We start from the raw sequence: 19,735 nt of genomic DNA on the forward strand, positions 1-19,735 counted from the left end.
ATGCTATCTTGCATGCAGCATCACTTATCCGTCTCAGACCGACACATTATAATAAATATTCTTCGTCACAATTAGTTTTTGGTCATGAACCAAATATTGCCCAGCTACGAATTTTTTGATGTGCTGTATATGTGACAGTAGCACCACTACATCGCAGTAAGATGGGCCCGCATAGAAGGTTAGGAATATATGTTGGGTTTGAATCACCCTCTATTATTCGCTATCTTGAACCATTGACGGGAGATTTATTTACTGCTCGATTTGCAGATTGCCGATTTGATGAAACAAATTTCCTACAATCAAGGGGAGAGAAAAAGGAAATCAAAAGAGAAATTGTGTGGAAAGTTTTATCATTATCTCACTTTGATCCACATACCCATATATATAATCAGGAGGTCCAGAAGATCATCCATTTACAAAATATAGCAAATCAAATGCCAGACGCATTTACTAATTTATAAAGGATAACTAAGTCACATATTCATACAGAGAATGTGCCTATCTGAATTGATATCCCAGCAGGATCATCTACTAGTATGAGAGTTAGTGAACCTAAAGCACGCCTGAAGCTTGGCAGGCCTTTGGGTTCTAAGGATCGAAATCCTAGAAAAATAAAATCGACAAATGATCAAAATGATATTATGAAGGGATCACCTCAAGAGACCCAAGATCTGATTAGTTATGAGATTCCTGAAGAAATCGCTGAACCCGAGACTCAAGTGAGCGAGGAACTTTTAATAAGTTCGACTAGTGATGGGATTAATTTAAATCGATTTGAAATAGTAGTGGATAATATTTTGCTTATAATATTGCACTTAACATTATGCAAGACAGTGAGGATTTTGAACCCCGGTCTGTCGAAGAATGTCAACAAAGATCTGATTGGCCAAATGGCAAGGGGCAATTCAATCAGAATTGAACGCACTTGCTAAAAGAGAGGTCTTTGGACCAGTAGTCCAAACACCTGATGGTATAAAACCAGTTGGTCATAAATGGTTTTTGTGCGAAAAAGGAATGACCAAAATGAAGTTGAAAGATACAAGGCTCGCCTTGTCGCACAAGGATTCTCACAACGACCCGGAGTCGATTATGAAGAAATATATTCACCCGTTATGGATGCCATAACATTTCGATATCTCATCAGTTTAGCATTACGTGAAAAGCTTGAAATACATATGATGGATGTGGTTACAACTTATCTATACAGGTCACTTGATAATGAAATTTACATAAAAATCCCTAAAGGATTTAAAATGTCTTAAGCATATTCGAAATCTCGGAAAATGTATTCAATCAGATTACAAAGATCTTTGTATGGTTTAAAGCAATCAGGGTGCATGTGGTATAATCACCTTAGTGAATATTTACTGAAAGAGGGTTACATAAATGATGTTATTTGTCCATGTATTTTTATAAAGAAAATGGCATTAGAATTTGTTATACTTGCTGTTTATGTTGATGACATAAATCTTGTTGGAACTCTAGAAGAGCTCCAAAAGGCAATTGAATATCTTAAGAAAGAATTTGAGATGAAATATCTTGAAAAGACAAAACTTTGTCTTCGACTGCAAATTGAACATTTAGCAAACGGGATCTTTATGCATCAATCTGCCTATACATAAAGGGTTTTAAAATGCTTTTACATGGACAAAGCGTACCCATTGAGTACACCAATGGTTGTTCGATCACTTGAAGTGAATAAAGACCCGTTCCGACCTCCAGAAGAGGACGAGGAACTCCTTGGTCCTGAAACACCCTATCTCAGTGCAATTGGTGCACTTATGTATCTTGCTAATGCTACAAGGCCTGGCATAGCATTTTCTGTTAATTTACTAGCAATGATATAGCTCTTCTCATACTCAGAGACATTGGAATAGAATTAAGCATATTTTGCGATATTTAAAGGGAACTCTTGATATGAGTTTGTTTTATGCTAACAAGGGTAGTGCAGATCTTGTTGGTTATGCAGATGCAAGTTATTTATCTGATCCCCATAAAGCTCGATCTCAAACCGGGTACGTGTTTACATGTGGAGGTACTGTCATATCATGGCGCTCCACAAAGCAGCCAATTGTTGCTATTTCTTCAAATCATGCTGAGATAATAGCTATTCACGAAGCAAGTAGGGAATGCGTATGGTTGGGATCAATGATTCATTTTATTCAAGAAAAATATGGTTTGGAGTGTGATAAAAGATCCCCAATTTTATACGAAGACAATGCTGCATGCATAGCCCAATTGAAGGGAGGATTTATAAAAGGAGATAGAACGAAGCACATTTTACCAAAATTATTCTACACACACGATCTTCATAAAAATGGTGACATTGATGTGCAACAAATCCGTTTAAGTGACAATCTGACAGATTTATTCACTAAATCTTTGCCAACTTCAACTTTTGAGAAGATGGTATACAAGATTGGAATGCGGAGACTCAAATATTTAAAACAAGGTTTTCATCAGGGGAAGTAAAATATGCGATGTACTCTTTTTTTCCTTACTAAGTTTTTTTCCCACATGGTTTTCCTTATAAGGTTTTTAATGAGGCAACTAGAAATGCGTATTACTAAATATGTGTACTCTTTTTCCTTCACTAGAATTTTTCTCACTGGGTTTTTTCTAGTAAGGTTTTAACGAGGCACAACCTTTTAATGAACATCCAAGGGGAAGTGTTATGAAAATAATTATATTGTGGATGTCCATTTATTACTCCGCTATAGATAATATTCCTGAAGAAGATTATCCATTTAGTACTCTGTTGAAGTTTATCTACAAGCAGCTGATGCAGGCATGTTGCAAGCACCTCAATGAAATGATTTGCAGCAGCTTCTTATTAAACAAGCATGTTGCAAGCAACTCATGCAGACAGTTTACAAGCAGCTAAAGAAAAGTCTTACAGCTACTTCCTGAAAAGCCTCGCAAGTGCTTCCTTTCTTCTATAAATAAAGGAGTTTTCAGTTCATTATGTACATAAGTTTGAAGTTTGAATAATATATCAGTTTCTCTCTATACTTGTCTTTACTTTACAGTTTTTATTTTATAACATTGTGTAAATTGTGGCCATTTCCTTTGTTAGAGTTCTGAAACACGCGTTAGAAAATATTTATTCTATTTTTCAGTTACGTGTATGAAAAAAAAATGTTAAAAAATTCATAAAGTTATTTGTAATTTTAACCCGTCTTCTAGTTATTCTACTTTAATATACTTAGCTATGGATAACTATGGTTTTTTTCTTCTTCTTCATAAATTCGAGTTAGAAGGATCATTTTTTCTTAATTTTGAACGGATAGAATCAATAAAATTTCTTTGTAACCAAATGTTACGTGCTTAAAAGTTGCCAAGGAAGGTATAGAGGAAATTCTTAATCATACTTTAAATCACTGGACAACAACTTTCAGGAGTTATTGAACAATTGATGTTCAAGATGATAGTAGCATATGCTCACCATATGGCAACTAATTCACTAAAATATGTGATTCGAGATAGATATGATGTTCTTTATGAATTTATTTATGTATGAATCTTTGATTTATAAAATATATTATTATATTTAAACGTATCCTTTTAGTTTTCAAGTTCACCTTGAAAGCAATATTGTTCGTTTTTGAGAATAATGCTTCACTTATTTTTTCTAACATGTGAAAATATTAAAATTAGCACATGTTGACAATTGGTTGACAAGAGTGGGTTGCCTAGTGGTGATCACCTTCCACTTCCAATTAAGAGGTTGTGAGTTCGAGTCACCCCAAGATCAAGGTGGGGAGTTCTTGGAGGGAGAGAGCCGAGGGTCTATCGGAAACAGCCCCTCTACCCCAGTGTAGGAGTAAGGTCTGCGTACACACTACCCTCCCCAGACTCCACTAATAAGATTATACTGGGTTATTGTTATTGTTGTTGTTGTTGACAATTGGTTGATTCTAAAATGCCAAACTCAACAATCCTAGTAACAATACTATAACTTTTTTGAATTGAACTGTCCTAAGTCCAAACCAATGTTTATATGAATATAATCTTAGTGCAAAAATTGCACCCATTAAAATAAAGTAAAGCAAAAATTGATAATTTCAAATAATTGAGAGTCAAACGTTTATTTATAAAAAATGTATTTCGCAATAGATAGTTCTAGCACCGGAGCTACAATTAAATTTTTCTTGATGAAAGTAAAAGTTGAGAGAGTTTCATGACCAAAAGCTTACTAGTTACAACTTACAAGTTAAAAGTAGTATTTTTTTAATTATTATGAGAAAATAAGAGACTTGTGTAAGACGTAGAGAAACATCAGGGACGTATCTGCAACTAAAAATATCTTTGAATAAAATACTTATACCTGGCATCAATTATCCACGAGGAAAAATGGCGGGAAAGGAGGACAGTACCCAAAATACGGCACCGAATTCGAAATCGGCGAAAATGGAGGACGAAAAATCGGAGGTATCATGGAGGAAAGAAATTGACACGAATCTGAAGAGGCTCCACTCAATGCTATTTGGAGCAGAAGTAGCTCTCGAAAAGAAGGATTTCAGTTCCGCAACAGTACTTGGATTAGGACTCATCGGCTTCCTCGATTCGCATTCTCATTCCGACGTCGACGATGCCTTCATTCGTCCAATTCGCTGTGAAGCTTTGTCTAAGTTTGATTCTGCTCGACGCTCTCTCATTACTGAATCCGATCGGTACACTTTTTTTTGGTAGTTTAATTATGCAAAATACTAGTATATATATTATATTATATATATTTATGTAGATCCTGTAAATCGTAGTAGTAGAAAACAAATTCAGAAATTGATATCCGGATTCCAACAATAAATTAGATATGTTGAATTTCGTACCTCGGTTGACTAAAATGCGCGCGTCGATTTGGAAGTTAATTTCTCTGACTTAAAAATCTGTTATGATTTTAAAAAGCTGCTCCAGCAGACCTGTTTCTCGTGAGCAAACTTTAATTGAATTTTAATTTTTTTGAAATATCGTCACAGTTTAGTAAAGTTGAGGAGAGAACATGAATATTGATGTGATTCCATTTTTCCTTTTAACTGAATTTTCTGTTAGCCGTGCAAATGTTTTGAAATATCAGCGCACTTTAGTAAAATTGAGGAGAAAACATGAAGAGTGATGCGATTCTATCTGTCAAATGAACCAACAGTAAATTAGAACATTCAAAACAAAGAGTCAATTGAAGTAAAGCATCTGACCGAAAAAAAGAAGAAAAGCAAGCGTGATATTACTTCAGTGAACTATTAATCCTCTGAAAAGGATATCTTATTGCAATTGCATCATTGATTTTTTTTCCCTCACAAATTGAAGATAAACAGAATATTACATGTATTTCATTGGTTTCTTATTCTTTTTTCCCCCCAATTAGAACCTGACAAGGATAGTGCATTTTGTTCCTCATTTAATCATTCACTTTTATTAGCTATATAGATAATTTGATTAGCCAATGCATTCTTACATGTTGAAGTTGCTGATCTTCACTGTATATCTTCAGCCACGCCTTTGAACAAGCAGGCAGAGATCCAGGCTGCATATTTACCAAAGAAAAAGATATTGATGTTGAGAAGATTAAGCAGTCCAAGTACTTTCTTTCTCTTTTTCAGCAACACGAAGGCATAACTATAGGTGAACAGGTGTGTGGACTAAATAATTTATTAATTTTCTTTGCTTTTCTGTCATCAGCACTGATAATCCTATTTTACATGCTTGTTGGTCTTTCTATGATTTTCCGTTTCTCTTGAATTTACTATATCTATTCGAGTTACTTTCCATTGCTTGTGAATAAAGTGTGATCGTTTTTGTGGAATACATGAAGTCATTTCAAGTGTATTATCTTGCAGGGGAATCAATTAAAAAGGCGTGACAATGTGGGTAGCAGGACCTGGAAAACGCCTGCACAAACGAGTCCGAGAGATTTCTCCATGATGAAGAATAGAAGCTTTGCAAATGATAGTAGCCCAGAGGTTCGCCCTGTTGAAAGGTTTCTCACAAAGCATAACTACCTAAAGCATCAAGTCGTGGACATTAAAGATGAAGAGGAAGAAAGAACCTGTAACAATGGTTCCAAAACAAGACGGTTGCACAGGGAAAGCAGTGGCTCTAGAGATGAAAACATTTCATCCTCCTTGTGCGCTGAAGAAACTGATGCTGATGCTTCCGCGAGTGGATTTGTTACTGCTAAAACAAAGCTGGTACTTTTCGTGGAAGCTTCTTGAATGTTAAGTTTCTTATGTCATCATATGCTACCACTTTCTGGAACAATATGTTTTAGGATTTTATTTGCCTAGTTAAGACTTGTTTGCTTAAATGCACAGCAAAATGTTATGTGAAAGTTCAATTCACAGTTCTTTGTTCCCTAATTTAAAACCCAGAAGTATTCAGGTTAAATCTTTCCCCCAAGAGGAGGGGGAAAAGAGTTAATGCAAAGCAATATAAGCTTTTCTTATTCAACAGAAACTTTGTGTGCTATATACAGTCAATTTTAGATCCAAGAGGAACAAGAGTATATGTCAATAACAACTAAGAAGATTGGTGCAAGAGGAGAAATTTTTTATGGGCTTAGCTTTTTGATAGAAAAAGATGGCTGATCAATGCCTTAAACCGAAGCTGAAACTGCACCAGTTGTTATTTTTTTAATGCCTTTTTTTCCAAAAAGCTTCTGTCCAAAAAAAAGATATGCACTTTCCGGACTTAACTGATCATTTTCAGGTGATTTCTGTAATACTAGAATTGCTCCGATGTTTCCTTTGGCTTCAAATTGTTTTTGATGCAGGACACTTTTAGTTCTTCTGTGTCATTTTATAATCAAACTGTTGAGGTTTTATTTTAAGATGTAATATTCTTAAAATGAGGGTGAATGGGAAATGGAGGGAAAATGAAATTTTGAGTAAAATTTTAAGTTTCCCCTCTTAACAATGAGACATTGTCCCATATTGGAAGTGGAAGACATTTTTGGTGGGTATATATATAATTGCTCTTCTTGTAGCTCTTAAAGAGTTAAGAAGAAAGCAAGCCTCGCGCCGTCGTCGTCGTCGCTCGCTCGGCTCGGCTTCGGCTTCGGCTTCGGCTTCGGCTTCGGCTTTTGATTGATTAATTTTTTGGACCAAATTTATTTGTTAATAGTAAATATTAACGTAAGATTATCCGTATTTGTAAACGGATATTTTCCAATCCGTGTATTGATAATTTGGCAGCCGGATAATGGTCTTCCCACCATGAAGTGCTTGCTCCACAAACATGAAGTGCTTGCTCCACAAACATGTAATGCTTGCTCCACCATGAAGGGTGGACGTTTGGTCTTGCACTCCTTCTTGGCTGCTATATATATGAGCAGCAAATGTTGAAGAAATACAAAACTCAACATACAATTCGCTCAACAAATTGGCTATACATTGCATTCCTTCCTCTCAGAACTTCCATACGTTTTTCTGAGTATATACTCCTTCGTTCTGCATTGTTTTTTAACTTCAAACAAAGCAACTGTAAGTGTGATTTGCTACCGAACTTTGTGTTCGCCGAAACACTGGGGTTTGAAGTACCGCTACACCAGTGTGTTATTCGTTCTATCCTGGGAGGAAATAATCCATTACCTTGGGTACTAGGAGGGGATTAAATTCCTTAAGGAAACACTGTGAATTCAGTGGGCTCGAATTTATTATTATTGTTTCATTACGTTAACTTATATTTTGCAGAATTAATATTTACAAATACAGCAATATTGACCGGGAATAACAATCTTAAGGAATTTAATATTTATTTCTGTACTTGTGTTATTCTTATTATTCTGCAAACTAAAACCTTTGTGGTTTGTGTACTCCCGTTTTGGAGAGTTAAGCCTTCGTGGCGTTTTGTTGGATATTAAAATCTACGTGATTTTTACTCCAGTTTGAAAACGTGTATTAAACGTTTGTTTGTGTCATTCTTTTACAGAAAAGATGATGACTGAAAACGAAAACCAAGCTGTTCCGATGGCGACTGCCAACGCAACGACAAGCCGAACACCGGCGTTGGCACCGGCAGAAAAACCCGGAAAATTTTCCGGGATTGATTTCAAACGCTGGCAGCAGAAGATGTTCTTCTACTTAACTACGTTATGTCTACAGAAGTTCATCAAGGAAGATGTTCCTGATCTGCCGGATAAAACTCCAGATAATGAACGCTTTCTCGTGATTGAAGCGTGGAAGCATTCTGATTTTTTATGCAAGAATTATATTCTTAGCGGACTGGATGATAATCTGTATAATGTATACAGTAGCATGGAGACATCCAAAGAATTGTGGAATGCGCTTGAAAAGAAATATAAGACTGAAGATGCCGGGATGAAGAAATTCGTTGCCGCAAAATTTCTGGACTACAAAATGATAGATAGCAAGTCTGTTATTACTCAAGTCCAGGAATTGCAAGTGATTATTCATGATCTACTTGCTGAAGGTCTTGTAATCAACGAAGCATTCCAAGTAGCAGCAATGATTGAGAAGTTGCCTCCGTTGTGGAAGGACTTCAAAAATTATTTGAAACACAAACGAAAGGAAATGTCCCTTGAAGATCTCATTGTTCGGTTGAGAATCGAAGAGGACAATAAAGCTGCTGAAAGGAGAGGCCGTGGAAATTCAACAATAATGGGAGCAAATATTGTTGAAGCTAACAAAAAGAGGAAGAAGGCTTCTGGTCCGAAATACAACCCAAGCAAGAAGCGGTTCAGTGGAAACTGCTACAACTGTGGGAAAACCGGACACAAATCTACGGAGTGTCGTGCTCCGAAGAAAGACAAGAAAAGGGGTCAAGCAAACATGGTAGTAAACCATGATGATGTTGATAACTTGTGTGCCATGCTCTCTGAATGTAACTTGGTGGGAAATCCTAAACTGTGGTGGTTTGATTCAGGAGCCACTCGCCATGTTTGTGCAGTTAGAGAGGCTTTTGCTACCTATGCTCTTGCTGAACCCGGAGAGACAGTTTATATGGGAAATGCTTCAACAGCAAAAGTTGAAGGATATGGGAAGGTATTTCTAAAAATGACTTCTGGCAAGGTCATGACTTTGAACAATGTCCTTCATGTTCCCGAAATGAGAAAGAATTTAGTCTCTACTGGACTTCTTGTTAAGCACGGTTTTAAGTGCGTTTTTGTATCCAACAAGGTTGTAATTAGTAAGAATGAAATATTTGTGGGAAAAGGTTACCTCACCGAGGGCCTTTTCAACCTAAATGTAATGGTTGTTGAAAATAATAATAATATTTCAGCTTCTTCTTACTTACTTGAGTCAAATGATTTATGGCATGTACGTTTGGGTCATGTCAATTATAAAACCTTGCGGAAAATGATTAACTTGGAAGTACTGCCCAAGTTTGAATGCGAAAAATCAAAATGTCAAATATGTGTGGAATCTAAGTATGTTAAACATCCTTATAAGTCAGTTGAAAGGAATTCAAATCCTTTAGACTTAATTCACACAGATATTTGTGACATGAAGTCAATACCATCTCGCGGTGGAAAGAAGTATTTCATAACTTTTATTGACGATGGTACTCGATATTGCTATGTTTACTTACTGAATAGTAAAGATGAAGCAATAGACGCATTCAGGCAATACAAAAATGAAGTTGAAACGCAACTTAACAAGAAAGTAAAAATGATAAGAAGTGATAGGGGTGGTGAATATGAATCTCCTTTTGAAGAAATATGTTTAGAATATGGAATTATTCATCAAACAACAGCCCTTTACACGCCCCAATCTAATGGGATTGCGGAAAGAAAGAATCGCACATTAAAGGAGATGATGAATGCGTTGTTGATAAGTTCTGGTTTGCCACAGAACTTGTGGGGGGAAGCCGTTCTTACGGCTAATCGAATATTAAATCGAGTGCCCCATAGCAAAACACAATCCATTCCTTATGAACAATGGAAAGGAAGGAAGCCCAACTTGAATTATTTTAAAGTGTAGGGGTGTTTGGCAAAAGTGCAAGTTCCTAAACCCAAAAGGGTAAAGATAGGACCGAAAACCGTTGATTGTGTTTTCATAGGATATGCGACAAATAGTAAAGCATATCGATTTCTGGTTCATAAATCAGAAAATCCCGACATTCATAATAATACAGTTATAGAATCAGATAATGCTGAGTTTTTTGAAAATATATATCCGTATAAAAAGGAATGTGAGTCGTTTGGTGAAGGATCTAAACGACCTCGGGAAGAAACAAAAGAAAGTACATGTAATCAGGAGAATCCAAGACGTAGTAAACGTCAAAGAACGTCTACTTCATTTGGACCAGATTTTGTGACTTTCTTATTGGAGAATGAGCCTCAAACATTTAAAGAAGCTATGACTTCTTCGGAATCATTGTTTTGGAAAGAGGCAGTCAATAGTGAAATAGAATCCATATTGAACAACCATACATGGGAATTGGTTGATCTTCCTCCTGGAAATAAACCTTTGGGTTCTAAATGGATTTTTAAGAGAAAAATCAAAGATGATGGCACTATTGATAAATTCAAGGCAAGGCTCGTAGTCAAAGGGTATAGACAACGAGAAGGTCTAGACTACTTTGATACATACTCTCCAGTTACAAGAATTACGTCCATACGGATGTTAGTAGCATTAGCTGCAGTGTATGGTCTTGAAATTCATCAAATGGATGTTAAGACGGCCTTCTTAAATGGAGAGTTGGAGGAAGAAATTTACATGGAACAACCTGAAGGGTTTGTGGTTCCAGGTAAAGAAAAGAAGGTATGTAGACTTGTTAAGTCTCTTTACGGACTAAAACAAGCACCCAAACAATGGCATGCGAAATTTGACCAAACAATGTTGTCAAATGGTTTTAAGATAAATGAATGTGATAAATGCGTGTACATTAAAAATGTTCCAAATCACATAGTCATTGTTTGCCTATATGTGGATGATATGTTGATAATGAGTAATGACATTGCCAACATAAATGCTACTAAGCGTATGCTCAATAGCAAGTTTGATATGAAAGACTTGGGAGTTGCTGATTTAATTCTGGGAATTAAGATCAATAAGACTCCTCAAGGTCTGGCATTGTCACAATCTCATTATATTAAGACAGTACTTGAAAAATTCAAGCACTTGGGCTTTAAAGTTGCAAAGACTCCAATTGACGTGAATCTTGCATTAGCAAAGAACAAAGGCCAAAGCATATCACAATTGGATTATGCTCGTGTATTGGGATGCTTAATGTATATCATGAATTGTACACGACCAGACATAGCTTGTGCTATAAGTAAACTGAGTCGATATACGAGCAATCCAGGCCAATCTCATTGGATGGCAATGAAACGAGTTTTGGGATATTTAGAACATACCCAGAACTTTGAATTGCACTATAGTAATTTCCCTGCGGTGATTGAGGGATACTGTGATGCAAATTGGATCACCGGTTCAACTGATTCTAAGTCCACGAGTGGATATGTATTCACTATTGGTGGAGGAGCGGTATCTTGGAAGTCGTCCAAACAAACATGTATTGCCCGCTCTACAATGGAGGCTGAATTCATAGCCTTAGATAAAGCCGGTGAAGAAGCTGAATGGCTCCGGAATTTCTTGGAAGACATTCCATTTTGGCCCAAACCGTTGGCACCAATATGCATACATTGTGATAGTCAAGCGGCAATTGGAAGGGCTGGGAGCGTCATGTATAACGGTAAATCTCGTCATATACGACGAAGACATAAAACCGTTAGGCAATTACTCTCTAGAGGAATTATCACAATTGACTATGTAAAGTCAAGTGATAATGTGTCGGATCCACTTACAAAAGGCCTAACTAGAGAGGTAGTTGAGAAATCATCAAGGGGAATGGGGCTATGGCCGAGAACAAGTCATTGTGGCGGTAACTCTACCTAGAAGACTGGAGATCCCAAGATCTAGGTTCAAAGAGATCAAACAAAGTCATTAATGACGGTTCAACATTGTCAAATAAAATTTTAGTCCATTCTCGTGATGAGACAATGTTCAGTACCAAGGATAAAGCATTAAGGCTTTTTAATGATTTCTAAATTTGATACGGGGTATATCAAATAGTGTATCTACAGGATGACACGTTTAGGAATCACCTATTTAAGTGTGAAGTGTGAGCCGCTTCAAGGAGAACTTTGTAAGGCCAGTTCTCTACGCACTTATGAAACCAGGCGGTGTTCATGGCTGAAACGAACACAACAATGAGAACCAAAGACGGTTAAGGGTTGATTGTGTGACTTATGGTTGTCTAGGTATACACCAAAGATCGACGGTTCAAAGATATCAAATCTACCGATTGACCGAGTATATCCGACATAAGTTTACTACGGAAAGTTCAAAGGGAAACCTACTTATCCAGATGCAATTAATCCTTGCTTGTAAATCACACAGTTTTTCATGCATACTTCCGTGATATAGCCATTCCCCATTCATGTGGGGGATTGTTGAGGTTTTATTTTAAGATGTAATATTCTTAAAATGAGGGTGAATGGGAAATGGAGGGAAAATGAAATTTTGAGTAAAATTTTAAGTTTCCCCCTCTTAACAATGAGACATTGTCCCATATTGGAAGTGGAAGACATTTTTGGTGGGTATATATATAATTGCTCTTCTTGTAGCTCTTAAAGAGTTAAGAAGAAAGCAAGCCTCGCGCCGTCGTCGTCGCTCGCTCGGCTCGGCTTCGGCTTCGGCTTCGGCTACGGCTTCGGCTTCGGCTTCGGCTTCGGCTTCGGATTTGGATTTGGATTTGGATTTGGATTTGGTCAAATGATCGATTGATTGATTAATTTTTTGGACCAAATTTATTTGTTAATAGTAAATATTAACGTAAGATTATCCGTATTTGTAAACGGATATTTTCCAATCCGTGTATTGATAATTTGGCAGCCGGATAATGGTCTTCCCACCATGAAGTGCTTGCTCCACAAACATGAAGTGCTTGCTCCACAAACATGTAATGCTTGCTCCACCATGAAGGGTGGACGTTTGGTCTTGCACTCCTTCTTGGCTGCTATATATATGAGCAGCAAATGTTGAAGAAAGATACCAAAAACTCAACATACAATTCGCTCAACAAATTGGCTATACATTGCATTCCTTCCTCTCAGAACTTCCATACGTTTTTCTGAGTATATACTCCTTCGTTCTGCATTGTTTTTTAACTTCAAACAAAGCAACTGTAAGTGTGATTTGCTACCGAACTTTGTGTTCGCCGAAACACTGGGGTTTGAAGTACCGCTACACCAGTGTGTTATTCGTTCTATCCTGGGAGGAAATAATCCATTACCTTGGGTACTAGGAGGGGATTAAATTCCTTAAGGAAACACTGTGAATTCAGTGGGCTCGAATTTATTATTATTGTTTCATTACGTTAACTTATATTTTGCAGAATTAATATTTACAAATACAGCAATATTGACCGGGAATAACAATCTTAAGGAATTTAATATTTATTTCTGTACTTGTGTTATTCTTATTATTCTGCAAACTAAAACCTTTGTGGTTTGTGTACTCCCGTTTTGGAGAGTTAAGCCTTCGTGGCGTTTTGTTGGATATTAAAATCTACGTGATTTTTACTCCAGTTTGAAAACGATATCATACCTTCTATAATCCAGTCAGCAGCACTGGTTATGAAAAAAGAAAACTGATTTACTCTCAGAAAGCAATCATAAAATCTGATAGATGTGTTTTAAAAATTATGGAAAATTTTACGTTACTTTATAAAAAAGATGTGTTTTAGATTGAGCAACAAATTTGAGCTGTATTATCAATTTGCCATGTTTATTAAGGACTGCTATTTTTGAAACTTCTCAGATTTGTAAATCTTTTGTTTTGCTTTTTGTCTCTTCTGATCATTTCATGCTGTAGGAAATGGACACAAGACAGAGGCGAGGGTTGAGTAGATCACCAAGTGCTTCAATCTCCCCACAAAGTGATAACACCTTGACGAACAAAGGCTGTGGAGTCAGGTCCTATGGTTTTCCACGACGTGGTGTACGAGGCAATTTCGTTCCTCCTATCAGAGGTAGTAGTGGCAATAATGTAGGCAATGTTAGTTCTCGCAATGCTGGGAAAGGAGAAGATACATTAGATGACTCAACAAGGAGATGGTTAGTTGACTTAGCTTGTTTTATTTCAGTATACATCTACTTTGAGCTCACTATGCTCTTTAATTCAAGTTATATTGCCTTAATCTATCTTATAAAAGATGATTGGCAAAAGATTGAAAAAGGTGCTTCATAATGTGAGACACTCGTCTTACTTCTTCATATTCTGTACATTCAGTTTGGAAATGTTAGTTGGTCCTGATGGTGAGCTACCTGAGAAATTGAGGAATATAGAGCCTCGGCTTATTGAGCATATCAGCAATGAGATTATGTACCGCGATCCCAATGTGCGGTGGAATGACATTGCTGGCCTGGAACATGCTAAAAAATGTGTGACTGAGATGGTCATCTGGCCATTATTACGTCCAGACATATTCAGAGGCTGCCGATCTCCAGGGCGAGGTCTTCTTCTGTTTGGTCCACCAGTAAGTTCTTAGTCCGCCTAGTCAAGATGGGTTCAAAAGAAGCAGTTTCAACTTATAACTCTCTCATGCTTTAGGGAACTGGCAAAACAATGATAGGGAAAGCTATTGCTGGCGAGGCAAAAGCGACCTTCTTTTACATATCTGCCAGCTCTTTGACAAGCAAGTGGGTATGTTGTTTTTTTGTTTATATATGTTATTCTATGGAAAACTGAAATGTACTTGCTTGTCCAGCTATCTTGGAGTAGACATCTATTCAAAGGTGGATGGAATTGTCTTGAAAAATGAAGAAATGTCTATTGAGTTTGAATTTGTGATTGTAGATCGGAGAGGGGGAGAAGTTGGTGAGGGCACTTTTTGGAGTTGCCAGTTGTCGTCAGCCTGCTGTTATCTTTGTTGATGAAATAGATTCTCTGCTGTCTCAGGTATGTACTCTCTGATACTTCACTGTGAAGAGAAACCTTTCCCTTAGTGCATGATTTCTGCAATATTTTGAAAAAGAGCATATCTTGTAAATTGCGTGCTTCCTTTCTGAAAAATGGAAATCTTGGATTTGATCAGAATTGCTTTTGAGCCCTGTACTGACGAGGAATTTATTTCTTGTCAACTCTTCAGCTAGCTGATATAAAATTTGGTATTATACCTAATTTTTACTCCCTACTGTTTTGGGACTTTGGGCATTTTGGAAAAAATAGTTTAGAATCATTACAGAAAAAGGAAACAATAGGGTGACTCAAAACATAAAGAAAGGTGATTTTTAGTGCAGAATTCAGTGTTCTCTACTTAATTTCTGGAGTGACATTGTGGTCGAAAACTTGATAAGGCTGCAGCACAAGTTAGAAGGTAAAGCATCAATCATGCATGTAGAGGTGTGCATATTACAGAATATGTTTTTAGTTTCTTGGCTGGACGTTACTTCTCCACAAGCTGATTGCTAAGTAGGGATATAGAGACCTTTCTAAAAGAATTTACATGGTTGCAGCGCAAGTCAGAAGGTGAACACGAATCTAGTAGGCGCTTGAAGACACAATTTCTGATTGAGATGGAGGGCTTTGACACTGGGAGCGAACAAATTCTTCTTATAGGTGATTTCTGGATCCCTCCAAGTAACTTGTTCTAATTCCAAACCTATGCCAACTCAAAAGTTCCTTTGTTGCTTTGTTTGACCAAGAGGTGTTGATTATGGATGAATCCATGAGTTGTAGTTTGTATACTGAGCAATTCAATGAGATATTTAATTTGCCAGATTCCTTTTTACTGCAGAAAATCCGTAATTTAGTTACTTGCAGTAGAAAATTAATAATATGATTCATGGAAACAGGTGCAACAAACAGGCCCCAAGAACTTGATGAGGCTGCAAGGAGACGACTTACTAAGAGACTTTATGTTCCACTTCCTTCCTCAGGTGCAAGTGATCTTTTGTTTTTCGTGTGTGATTAGGAATGGACTACTGTGACCAGTATAGTTGACCATATGTCTTGGATTGCAGAGGCAAGAGCTTGGATCATCAAGAGTCTATTGGAAAAGGATGGGTTATTTAAGCTCTCAGATGAGGATATTGTCTCCATTTGCAGATTAACGGAAGGTATTCGCAACTCATGTTGCTAGCATTCGCAAATATCAAGTCCCAGCTGATGAGGCTGTAGTTTCGTTCATTGTTCCTATTTTTCTTTTTCCTTTGTTTGCGGATATTTTGATTATCCTGTTTGCTTAAACTTTCAGGGTATTCTGGGTCTGACATGAAGAATTTAGTGAAGGATGCTTCCATGGGTCCATTAAGGGAAGCTCTTAAGCAGGGTATTGAAATTACAAAGCTAGAGAAGGAGGACATGAGGCCCGTAAATCTTCAGGTAATTTTTCAGGCATGGGAAAAACAGATGTCAGATGCTGTAAAGAAAACAAAAAAGAAAGAGCTAAAGGCAGTTGCCTACTTGTTGGTAATTTCTCATGGCAGCATTTTTAATATGTTGTTTTACACAGGACTTTGAGGATGCGTTACAAGAGGTAAGACCTTCTGTGTCTTCGACTGAACTTGGTGCATACGAGGACTGGAACAAACAATTTGGAAGCTTAGCAATTTAGTAGCCAGAGGAATAATTACATCCGAGAAAATATTGGTAGTTGCATGCCTTTTACATTTTCCGCGAGAGCAATTGAATTCTCTTTTTCGTTCTGCCATGTAAATTCCTCTGTTACCTTAATGACCCATCCAAAACAAGAATCCTCCAATACACTAGGCGATTTAGGAGGTCTGTTGCAGCACTAATCGATGTCACCTGTTCAGAACACTGGTCTTGAGATGGGCGTCTGGAGTTACATTTTTGTTTCGGATAAGGGCCATATTTATCCTTCTACTATCGAAAATAAGTTATATCTATCCTCCGTTTCAATTTCTTATTAAAAATAACCTTACCGTTGTACTTTGGGATTATAAGTAACCCCATAAGTTAAATCCCTCTTCAAATCTTAAAAATCACACGTGGCACAATCTAATTGAATGTAAAAGATCCACTCCACCTTTCATTTTAAACAACCCGACCCAACCAAATAACTCGCCCCGCCCGAAGCCTCTCACATTTCTTTGTGATTTGTTTACAGCTTCTGAATTGGGATGATGATGAAAGGTCATTTGCTGCTGGTATAACGCCTTGTTTACACATTCGCTGATTTATTTACAGCTTATGAAAGGTCGTGGTGCTCGTTTTGCCAAGTATCTTGCTGCCGAGCTCTCAGATTTGAGAGTGGAAATTGAGAGGGAAAGGCATATGCTGAAAGGCAATGAAGAGCAGCATTTCACCAGAAAAGATTCTAAGCAAATAGTTTTCTAAATATTTGGCCAAGATGAATTAACCAGTAGGCATGTATTGAACCTCCAAAATTCAGTCTCATCTGAACGAAAGAAGATATTGAGAATGAAAAGAGACACCAAATATCTCAACAGTAGTGCCCACGGATGAATATTTCTCTTGTAAAGGGTTTTCCTTGATTAACAACCATTTTGGCTTCTTTGCCTCCGTTTTTCATGGTAAAACTATCATTTTTAAATTCTACAATTGCTTGAAATATAAACAAATTCAAGATTATTTTATTCTTAGGTGTTATAATGAAAGTTAGTGCAATTCAATTTATCTAAAAGACCAACTCCAATGTTATTGTGAAAGCAGGCAATTCTTTTATACAGTACATATTTTTTTCTTAACCTTTTAACACGAACTTACGAATTTGTTTACCCATAACTTTCTAATGTATATTTGCAATGGATTAAAGAAAAAACAGAGATGAAAAGAAGATGATAAGAATAAAACTGAGACTGGGAATAAGTGATGATTTGATGCTCTCGTGCTGGTACGATTTCATTCTGTTGACCCATATCCACAGAGCTTCGTCAAAGTGATAGAGAAAGAGTATTCGCCGGAGAGCCACCTGAATATTAGGAATTCAATGTGAGAACAAGTGAGACAACAGGAGGTTTACATTTTTCAGATAATTTTTTCAGATCGTACTATGTGTATTTTTAAAGTTTTGAAAAAGAATTTAACATCTAGGGTAATTTTAATCCCAAAGTATAACGGTAAGGTTATTTTTAATAAAAAATTTAAACAGAAGGTAGATATAACTTATTTTCGATAGTATAAGGATAAATATTCCCATTTTCCGTTTTTGTTTTCTTCTCCCGATCGCACTATCATTTTCAAAATAGTAGTTAGCTTATTGGCACTTGGTTTGCGTCTTTTAAAGAGGGCAAAAAGATATACTAACATTTTTACCTTTTTTTATATTTAAATTATACCGAGTATAAACCTGACCTCTTTGATACAATACATACGACATGAGCCTTATTCTCAACCATCACTAGAGGTGACAAACATACTGCTAGCGCAAAACAATACAACAACAAAAAAGATCTTATCACCTCTACTTCTACAGTGAATATTCAACTAACTCTGAAGTTAGCTTTCTCATATCTGATTCAAAGAGAGGGTAATTGCCATTTGTCAAACTGGAAAGGGCCTTTTGCCTCTGTGAATCATATCAAAAGATTCTATAGCAAGGGCCTTTCTTGCTAGCTCGTTAGCGCTCTTTTTAATTGCAGCTAGGACACCCCTTCTCAAAGTAAACTTTCTCGCTTGTTAGTCAAACTTTGAAGTCCCTATTTTGTTTAGATTTATGGGATATTTGAAGAAACGACAAGAGTGAGTTGGTCTAGTAGTGAGCACCCTCCACTTCCAACCAACATGTTGTGAGTTCGAGTCACCCCAAGAGCAAGGTGGAGAGTTATCGGAGGGAGGAAGCCGAGGGTCTATCGGAAATAGCCTCTCTACCCCGGGATAGGGATAATGTCTGCGAACACACTATCCTCCCCAGACCCCACTAGTAGGATTATACTGAGTTGTTGTTGTTGTTGTTGTTGTTGTTGTTTGTTATGGGATATTTGAAGAAGCCAGGTTTTCCACCCTATACTTATACCCTTGGCTGGTCTCGCTCTTGCTTGGTGGTACCCCTTTCGATGATTTTTGACTCAACATTGATTTCGTGCTTGAGTTGGAGGGCTCTTCCTCCATCCCTCGAGTCAAGTAATTCGCTATCGAAAATTGATCTGCCACCTATCTCATGCCATGCTTCTTTCTCCTAATCGGTTCCTAGTGTCAGTCAAGAGCCTTAACTTTAGGTTAGGTCGGTCTCATCATTCACGCAATTTCCCCTTCCATCGGTTGATAAGAAGACATAATCATGATCCTGACTAGTAGCTAGTTTAGCTAGAAAGTCTGCAACTTGGTTTGCCTTTACGTAACAATGAGATACATGAATTTTTGCATTAGCCATCAACTGCACAATTTCCTCAATTTTCTTGAGCTTCAGATTTGTAGTATATCTTTGTTTTGAATCATATTGCACATAACATAATCTCCAGAATGAACTGTGAAAAGCTAAGATTAATACACCATTTAGCACCATAATTGACAGCTAGTGCTTCTGCTTCGTTGTTGCTCTCTGTAATATGGCCATTAATTTGGTTTCTTCTCAAGTGGGACTAAATTTTCATGACATGACATAATATCTACTATAACAAATTTGCGAATCATGACATTTGCCATGATATAATATCCACTATTAGGCCAAGAATTTTTTGTTATAAATAGAGAAGTTTCTCCTCATTTGTAAACACATCAATTCAAGAGCTTTTCACTTTGTCTTTCTTTCTCCTCATTTATTTCATTATAGAGTATTTTGTAAGAGA

General features: G+C 36.9%; 1 protein-coding gene across 1 annotated transcript; it reads left to right on the top strand.

Annotated features, from left to right (window-relative positions):
- Positions 1-4,353: 4,353 nt before the first annotated feature.
- On the top strand, positions 4,354-16,882 carry LOC104095785 (ATPase family AAA domain-containing protein FIGL1). Its single transcript, XM_070195903.1, has 12 exons — positions 4,354-4,673; positions 5,489-5,627; positions 5,835-6,185; positions 13,836-14,077; positions 14,253-14,499; positions 14,574-14,666; positions 14,820-14,921; positions 15,479-15,581; positions 15,818-15,901; positions 15,986-16,081; positions 16,219-16,346; positions 16,477-16,882. The coding sequence occupies exons 1-12, from the start codon at positions 4,354-4,356 to the stop codon at positions 16,576-16,578; spliced, it is 2,007 nt and encodes a 668-aa protein (XP_070052004.1). The 3' UTR covers positions 16,579-16,882.
- Positions 16,883-19,735: the final 2,853 nt, after the last annotated feature.

Source organism: Nicotiana tomentosiformis, chromosome 2 (assembly GCF_000390325.3).
Source record: "Nicotiana tomentosiformis chromosome 2, ASM39032v3, whole genome shotgun sequence".
NCBI classification, from domain to species: domain Eukaryota; kingdom Viridiplantae; phylum Streptophyta; class Magnoliopsida; order Solanales; family Solanaceae; genus Nicotiana; species Nicotiana tomentosiformis.